Genomic DNA, 9994 nt, shown 5'->3' with positions numbered 1-9994 from the left:
AAAGTAAATTTAATAGTCATTCACTATCATTATAAAACTCGTGCAGTAAATTATCTCAAATCTCAAATACCCAATTTTTTATTTTTTTTTTTACAATAGTTATTTGTTTTGTTATTTCTTTTATCTTATACCAAAGTTACTCCTTTAAAATAAAAGATATATATATATATATATATATATATATATATATATAAAAGTTTTTACTTCTCGAGAAAAAATTTTCCTCCAAAACCTACACCCCTTTCTCCCATATATTTTTGTCTTTTCATATTCTTCTACTAACATTTAATTATTTATGATTTCTTATTTTCATATTATATTTAATTGCCTATTCATATTCAACTATGTTGAATTATTGTTTCTAACTCTTTAACTTCTTTTTTTATCCTACCAAAAACTCCGTTATTCATGTTCTTTAATACCAACACATTCAATCATTCAGCTTTTTTAATGTTATTGTTTTTCTCTCGTCACCTTATTTAATCCATTCAATTTTTACTTTGCATTCAATGATTTTCACCTTATCCCTTCCTTCTCCATTAGATGTCTCATTTTCTTCCCAACACCCTTAATTATCAACTCAATTCATTTATTCCTATCTTTGTGTTATGCTTTGGTGAGTTTCCCCCACCCACACCCATGGAGGTACTAGCCATTTTTTCTTCATCCCTGGCCTCTCTTCAATTAAATTCTTAGTAGCATTTTTTCCCTCTTTCAAATAAGTTAGTCATGTTGACTTTCACAACATTGTCATATCACCAACTGTATCACAATCCAACATTGTAGGGCATGCTTTGACATTAGGCTCAACAAGAGGAGGTAAAAACCATTAGCAACAAGAGGGAGCATGTTGGAATATGAGAAACAAAAGGAATTTTTACTTTTTTTTTCCGTCCTTTTCTAAAGTTATTTTTATCGGTTAAATGTTCTATATTTCACTTAGTCATTGTTTTGGTGACAATTTGAATTTGAAATCCAGACATCTAAGTGTATTAAGTTAAATGATAATTCATTTTTTCTTTATTTATGTATCGTTTCTTGAATTTTTTATTCTAGTGACCTTCTAACACCTTTGTTTTATTAATCTCCATATTTTCTTTTAATTTATTTATAATATTCATCTCTCAACTTCTATCAAATTACATTATCAAAGGCTACTCAAATTATTCAATTATGCGATTTTGAAGGCCAAAATGGATTTGCAAATTCTAGCCATCTGCATTCCGATGTTCCATTTGATCCCAACATGCATTTTCCTGATGTTTCTTTTATTCAAAGTTCAAGGTTAATTTTTTATTTTTCTTTGCATTACTAAGAGTTTTACGGGATGTAATTAGTAGCCGTGTAAGTGTCATGAGTCAGTTTTAGTAACAAACAAATGTAGTTCACAATATTGAGTTATATTATGTATTGGAGAGTTTTCAGTCCACTAAATTTATAATTCTAAAGCATTGTATAAGTGCATACAAATCACAGTATAACGGGGGTATACAATGAGAAAAATATGTATTTGACATTTTATTTATTTTGGGGTATTTTTTGATGGACTTGGTAATTATAGTGATTGAAAAATAGAAAATTTGGATTTTTGTTGGGAACAAGTATGTATATACACTATTTGTGTTTTTTTACCCTTTTGTATTGTATAATATTGTAACTAAATTCATATTTTAATTTCACTTATGATATATTGTTACATATTTAATTATTATTGTAAAACAAATATTATGAAAAATTAGCACTAAGTTTATTTTAAATTTTCTAAAGCTGAGGTTGAAATAAAGACAAAAAAATAGAAAATTGAAATTCCCTTGATAAAAAAACTTCGTACCCATGATCAATAAGTCACCAAGACACAACTTTATCACTGCAAGTCCCCAACAAGTCACCAACAAGTCCCTTGATACTAATTATTTTTTTTAGTATAGACCACGAGTATATTTCATTTTTAACATTGAGTTATATGAATATTATTTACAAAACAACAGTGCTATATGTTACGTACGAAGGATTAAGGTACCAAAACATTGGAAGCTTCCATACATTAATAACAACTAACTCAACTGCAGCAAGTCGGGGAAAATATATTTTATCTAATAACACTGGAACTGAAACTTGTTTTTCAACACAGTAAATGAAATGAAGATTAAAGTAAGCCTTGTTTGATACTTGATAGGACAGGGGAGAGAAAGGGGTGTTGAGTCTTTCAAGGGAATTGAAATTGAAATTGCATACCAATGAAATTAAAATTTCAGTACCACTAAAGAGGATCGAGTTAGGAAGAGGCCCACGAGCAAAATGAGTCATCACGAGCAATGAAATTAAAATTGGAATTGAAGCTACCCATCTTTCTTCAATTGGAATTAAAATTGTGTATCGAAAAAAAAATTAAAAATAGAGGCATCATTAAAATGAGACGCTCAGACACCACATTGGGAAGACACATGTCCATCCTCAACCTGGACTCATGGTTTGTTTATTGCAATATCATATTAATGGTCTCATTCGTGTCATTTGTGCCAAATATCATTAGTATCATTAAGCATTTTTCTTTACAAAATCACTCATGTTTGTTATTTATTAATTTAATATATATATATATATATAGGAATATATAAAGAATAATAAATGATTTTAATAACATGTTACATCAATAGGTTGCGTTGGGTTCACGAGTTTAATAATTAAATCCTATGATTTAACTTATACATTGATTAGATTTTGATTCAAATATTAAAATAACTAACTAAGTAGTTGGATCAGTTTTGTGAATTACATGTACCGTGGATATCCATATATTTATTAATCATTGAAATGATAAAATAAAAATTATTTTTAGATAAAAAATGAATATGACAGTGACACATATATGATTTGAAAAATAATAAAGAAAATTTTAATAATAGATAATAAATTATTATTGATATCATTATTTATTATATATACTATATTATTTAATTTAATTTAATCTAAATACATAACTAATTACGATATAATATATTATTTAGTATAATTTATTTGTCTTAATATTTTATAAATAATTAGTTATTTGTATAAGCATTATAATTAATTTGATCATGATATTTTTTATCAGGTTGATCGTGATCTTTTAGACATGAAGCAAATGATTTTTTAGCATAAATTTGAATGTATTCAGTAAAAAAAAAACTATGAGTACACATGATCTATATTTTAATGTAATTAAGTTCATATTAAATATATTTTTAATATTATAAAAATGTTATTTATATCTTAGGTTTTTTTTTCATGTAAATACACATTCTCTTTCCTGCTTTTTTTTTTAATTTACTCTATTTATAATTTAATTTCCAATATACACTACTTGAAATTTTCTCTCTTTTTTTTGTTTTTCTTTTAATTTAAAATATTATAAAATATAAATATTATATTATATAATTTTTTTAATTGGTTTTAAAATTACTTATTTATTAAATTAAATTTTATATTTTTTTTACTTTTTTAAAGAAAAAATATACAGATAAAGGAAAATAAAAAAATTGGATAAAATTATAGTATAATTTTTTAGTTACTTTGTATATATTTTTGTAATTAAATTTATATGCTATTGATATTTTTTTGTTATGTTTGTTAATTAAAAAAATAAGAAAATTAGTTAATAATATTAAAATAAACTAAAAAAATACAGTAAAAAAATAATTGATACATCTATTTTATACAATAGACATAAAATTTCAAAGAATAGAAACTATTATATTAAAAATATCTTTAAAAATATTTTTTTAATAATTATTTTTAATTTAAGTGATAAGAATTGATATTTTTATTATGTATGACTTCCAGATATGAAAACTGTTAATTAGAATGTGTACATTACAAAAATAGTTCTCCATCGGAACTCAAATCTAAGAAGAAGAAAAAGCCTAACTTCACATTTCATTAAGAATACTATTAGCTAAGTTCATATAAAAATAAAAATTATATTTCTTAAACTATCTTTAATTATGTTTATTGAAGATGATATTGACATTTGAATTAACTTAATTTTTTTTTTGAAATAATAACATTAAATAAGATTAAATTAATTAAAAATTTAATTTTTTTCTTATATTTGAGTTCAGATTGTCATATCTAGTAGGATATGTATTTTTTTATACATTGAGATTTGAACTTATAATATCATGTAAATTGTCTAGATTTTTCATCTGTGAGCTCTATCCAAACTCACTTATCCATTAGGTCAACCCTAATGAATTCCATACAATAAAGATTGTTTATTTTTGTAATAATTATTTTAAAAGATGCACATATATTTAAGTATAAGACATTGTGAAACAAAGAACGTATGCATGAGAGGGATGATATAAAAATAAAACTAGATATACAACGAAAATTGCATTCTGAGTTTTTTAGTAATTTCGATAAACTTTTGGAAGTCATAATCGCCAACTTGCTTTGCTGAACATATATCATATGTGTATGCACTATTTAAGTTACTGCAATTCTTCTTCAATCTTGGGACCTTTGTGAAAGAAATTTCTACGAAACTCTCCAAATCTCATGGATTTGTATATTGCTGGAGTGCTTCCATTGATCAAAGCTTGTGCGGGTTCTATGATGCTTCCAAATGATGGATAGACGAAATAGGCAACACTTGTGCGTGCACTGCTCGAATTCGTCACAGCTCGGTGCTCAGCGCCAACAAGCCTTCCATTAGTTATGATCTGTAAGATCCAGAGAACAAATAATCAAACTTTACTTCGAAGCTTAAGAGCAATTGAAATTATTTAATTAAATTAATCATTAGTTTTTCATGATGAGGCAATGATAACATTGACTTGACATTGACTTTATATATATATTTATATGTAAGTCGTGTTTTTGTTTCCTACTATCAAATATTTAGATAAAATAAATCATCTGATTATTTGTTAAAAGCCACACAACTTGCGTGGATCACAAGCTGATTAAATTACTTTTGCGTAATGCATTACATTATGGTATTTTTTAAAAATAATAATAATTACGAGTAATGTAATATAATTTTCTAATTTATACGTTAGGAAAAACATATCTCATACGACTTATTTTACATACAACAGTGTCATATATATTGTGGAGAGAGAAAAAAGGCGTGATCCATTCATAAAATGTTATTTTGGTAATATTTGTCATACTATTAAGTAAACCCTTTCACAATCAATTGGGGTTGATCTAAGTGAATCTAAGACCATCAATCAATGAGAATAATTTATTTAAATAATAATAATAATTATTATTATTATATGAAAATGAAATGTCGGATGAAATGAAATGTGTCTAGTTGTAGCGTATAAAAGTATCTAATGAGCTGAAAAGATAATAAAATGTAAGAAAGAAAATAGTTATTAATAAAGGACAAAATTTAACAATGGAAAAGCTGAAGGCAATAGATTCAAATTATAATTAAAAATAGAAGGGAAAAAACTAAAACAACGTAAAACTAAATCTGCACCATGTCAATCCTAAATGTTCAAAGGTGTAGCTAATATGTGAACACAAACCAATTGAAGTCTATTTCAATTGGTTGAGTTAATTTTTTTTTAAGGTTTGAGTTAAATTCAATCCAACTCATTCAAACTTGTTAATGAATTTTGTAATTAGAATTGGTGATTCGACTCAACCTGAGTCATGATATGTAATTGGTCTATAGAAATTACATTATTTAATAAGTATAAAATATTATATTCTTTTGCTAATTTTTAACAAGACGCGCGTGAATTTTTTTTCACTTTTTTTAGTTGCTATTTTTATTTTTATCTTTGGTTATGTTTATGTTTTTTCATGCTAAAATAATAGTTTATTTTTAACTAAAATAAAATATTGCATTAGCATTGAAACCATAACATTTATTTTATGAATTAAATACTATCACAATTTAGTCTCTTTGAAAGAAATTTAGTCATTATAAATTTGTAAAACTATAGGCAAAAACAAATTATTGTTCTAAAACATTTTAATTTTTATAAAATAAAATTATTGTTAAATGGTTTGACTCAATTCGCTTATAAATGGGTTAGTTCGATTTGGATTTAAAAATAGCATTGCACAAACCCAACTCAATCCAACCCAAATGTAAAATTTTGATCGGATTGAATAACATGTTTAGTCAATTTCGACCCGAGTAAGAACATCCTAATTTCCACCATTGTTAAAATAAGTCCTTTTTGCGTAAGTTATGAGATGCTAGCTAAAACATTATTACATGTCTTTGTACTATGCTATCATTATAAGATTTTTAAAAAAAATTAGGATGGTTAAATAGAAAAATTATTACATAGTTTATGATTATAGTATCTAACTTATAATCTCTGCATGACATATAATTAAGTTTTATTAAATTTTCGTCATAAATTAAAAAAAAAAAAGTGATTATATATCACATAAAAATTAACTGAAATTGATCAAAACTATAAACACGAGGGATCGATAAAGGGGACATGAAATCATTTCTCTTGTTAAATGAGACTAAAGCAAAGTGGGGAGGGAGAATAAAAAATAACCTGCAAGAGTAGACCGATGTTAACCACAAAAGCGTTGGGAATGGGCTCAACTCCAATCCATTCTCCATCCTTGAGGACTTGAAGTCCCTGCACCTCCTTATCTTGAAGCAAAATGGTGATAATAGTAGGGTCCCTGTGCTTAGCTAAGCCCAATGTTAAACTTGGGTCAGGGCAAGGAGGGTAGTGATGAACCAACACTGATGGATTTTCACTTAGTCCACCACAGAAATACCCTAGGTTAAGCCCTAATCCTTCACAAAGCAGCTCCAAAATTTTAAGCGCTAGTTTCTTCAATTCTCTTGTGTATTTTCCAACAATCTCCCTGAAAAGTTCCAATATGAAAGCTTGTGTTAGCTAATTAATTAAACTTGGAGTACAAAATTTCATTATTTGTGACTATATATGATAATATAGGTAATAGCCGCCGGCTACTTATTTAAGAAAATAAAGAAAATAGCACATTATTAATATAAATTCAGTTTGAGCTGGACATTCTTGGTCACATCAATTTCTTATTGGTTGTTTTAATGTCATACACTCAAACAAGTTTGATAAATGACGTAATCACTTCTTAATTGTTTAATTCTAAAAGCATCCGAATAAATCAAAACGAATCAAATCACTTACATCGAAAAAATGTATATTTAATTCAAATTAATGTGATAGGCAGTAGTATAAAATTCCGAATTTATTCAAATTAAAATGCCAAATGATCGATCATGATATCCATCAGAAAGGTCTACGTGAAGTTGACCTCTATACAAGTCTACGTAATATTAGAATAGTTTGTTTTTCATATACTTAACAATTAATTAAAAATTATTCAAAGTGTATGACTTTTAATTAATAGTTATTAGAAAAAATAATAATCTTATCATATTTAGCAATATAATTCATAATTAGATGATCGTATAAAAAATATATTAATACATTCTAATGAAATTCATGTTCAAAATTAATTATGAAAAGAGTGTCGTAGTTTAAAATAATGAGATCGAATAGAGTTAAAAAAAACTAGATTCAAGCAAAATATGAAAACAAACTTTACCGGTATTTGGATGGTTTTTGAGGCCAATACTCCATGTATTCCCCAGAAGGAGGACAAGGATGTGTTAGTGAGTCCTTCCAATAATGAATCGCATCTTTCTTGTAATTCTCACTACTTGTATAAAGCTTGCAGCTTCCATTTGGGTCCTTAGAGCATTCATTGACCTTCTCTTTGGGAGCCATGGCATGGAATTCTTTAAAAATGTTCAGTGTTTCGTCCATTAAATCCTTGGAAACTCCATGGTTGATTACCTATTTCACAATTAATTTTTTGGACTATGTCAATTTTCTAGAGTATATATTTAACTCAACAAAATCAAGGACTATATACTTATTCTAGAGGGAAAACTTCAATAATACACATGCATGGGAGATGAAAATATATGGTAGAAGAGAAAATGGACTTGGATCCTTTCCTATATTTACACTTACAATCGGAAGGAAGAAAAAGAGAAAGACACAAAATTTAGGTTGATTTTTTGAAAAATAGTACGAGAAAGACACAATTATTATATGATTCGAGATCATCATATGTGTATAATTTTAGATAATCTTTACATGGTATATATAGTTGTTTTTTTAATACTCAATTGTATGTCAGGGAGAAATTGAGTAAGACCATGAACATTTGGTTAGAGAGAGATTAAGAGAAGAGTACAAATAAAGATAGGAGAGAAGAAAATTGTATTTTGTAACCTGGAAAAAGCCATATTCCTCGGAGGCTTCCAAAATCTGTTTTGTGGTATCAACACGATCATGTCCTCCAAAATCAATCACGGGTATTGCCTTATGCAAAGAACTAACCACCTTGCTAGGCCTGTTTTCCGGTAATTGTACATAGGATGGGGGCACCAAGGAATGAACATTGTACCAGCTTGACACAAGCATCTGATCCAAGGTCTCCATGCCTAGTCAAGTCTCTAGAGTTTGAATTGTTCTCTGGACAAAAATATGATGAGCTCCACATGCTGCCCCCCTCTTCTTATAGTTAACTTCTATATGTTGAATACAGCGATGTGATCCATGCAATTCTATTTTGTTTTTGTTTCCTGTCAATTTTTTAAAAGGCGTGTGTTGTCATATGATGGTAACATAATTAATAGAATTTTGCAAGCACCTTCTAATTATTAATCATATTTTATTTTATTAGTTTGAGACTCTCGACTGGTGTCCAAAAACTATTTTGAGCCTTAATTTAAACTAAACCGGGTGGATTTGGTTAATTAAGGAAATCGTATTGGAATTTTCTATTCTAATAATTAATGTGAGTTAATATTATAAGATAATTATATTAGTTATTCATCATTAATGATTTTTATTTGATGTGATTAAATTAAGTGAATCCGTTAGATAACTAAATCAGATGATATATGAATTTAAATGAACAGATGTCATTGTTGGTCCATTAGGGAATAGTGAAAACCCTATTAGGTTAACACGCTATAAGAAGACTATAGTCCCTAATATATCGAGCCGTCACATATAATTTATCTTCTTCCCATCTGATAAGTTACAAAGGTCCTGTTGAGGAATAAAGAAGTTCTGATTGATGAAGAACCATGAAGCCACCTGTTACATTGTTAGTCAGTTATCCATTGATGAAGAGTGCATCGATCAGAAATCACCTAGGATTAAGGTATTTCTCCATCCTTAATAATCAAACATGTTGTAGATCCTAGGACCTTCAGTAATTGTTTTAGGTTAGGACCTACTTGTTCCTTTTAGCTTCCGCATAAAGAATAAAGATTACCTAAGGACTAAGGAAAAAATCAACAAGTGGTATTAGCGTAAGTCTTTATTGTTTGATTGTTAGGATTCAAGTTTTTCAATTAATTGATATCTAGATTTTTTTTTCTTGAATTGTTATTACGATTTTGTTGTTTGAAAGTTTTTTTTTCTTCTTAGGAGCAGATGACTTATATATGGAACATGAATACAAGATAGAGAAAAAAAAACATTCGAGGTGTCCTCCAAAATTGATCATGAAATATGTGATCACACCAAATATCAGTGTCTAAACAAACAAAGAAATAAGGAAATAAGACATTTTTTTTAGAATTATATTATTTTGTAAATCAACTTTCTTTACGGGATTAAGGAAATAAGATAATTTTTTGTGAATTATATTATTGTTTTTTCATTTTTTTTTCTTTCTTTATTATCTATAAAGATTCTTTCAAGAATTAATACATGATTTATTATTTTTAATTCCTTTCATGATTTTGTGATAGTGTTATTTATGAATGTGATATTTACTTGTTGTATTTTAATTATAAATCAATGACAGCGTTAAATATAATTTAAAGATATGATATTTAATTGTCGTAATTAATGTTTTATATTTTTTCTATCATGATTGGGTGTAAAATTAAGAGTAACAGATCCTTCTCATTTATTTGCATGTTTAGTACTTTTTTTAATTAAAT

General features: G+C 27.0%; 1 protein-coding gene across 1 annotated transcript; it reads right to left on the bottom strand.

Moving 5' to 3' along the window:
* Nucleotides 1-4267: 4267 nt before the first annotated feature.
* LOC114381851 (hyoscyamine 6-dioxygenase-like) lies at nucleotides 4268-8528 on the bottom strand. The gene is made up of 4 exons (XM_028341074.1): nucleotides 8265-8528; nucleotides 7570-7820; nucleotides 6522-6843; nucleotides 4268-4703 (listed from the first exon to the last, which is right to left on the bottom strand). Exons 1-4 carry the CDS (start codon nucleotides 8472-8474, stop codon nucleotides 4473-4475), a joined length of 1014 nt encoding a protein of 337 aa, XP_028196875.1. The 5' UTR covers nucleotides 8475-8528; the 3' UTR covers nucleotides 4268-4472.
* Nucleotides 8529-9994: the final 1466 nt, after the last annotated feature.

Source organism: Glycine soja, chromosome 13 (genome assembly GCF_004193775.1).
Source record: "Glycine soja cultivar W05 chromosome 13, ASM419377v2, whole genome shotgun sequence".
Classification (NCBI taxonomy): domain Eukaryota; kingdom Viridiplantae; phylum Streptophyta; class Magnoliopsida; order Fabales; family Fabaceae; genus Glycine; species Glycine soja.
The sequence above is the reverse complement of the archived record's forward strand: the minus strand, read 5'-3'. Positions and strand labels throughout refer to the sequence as shown.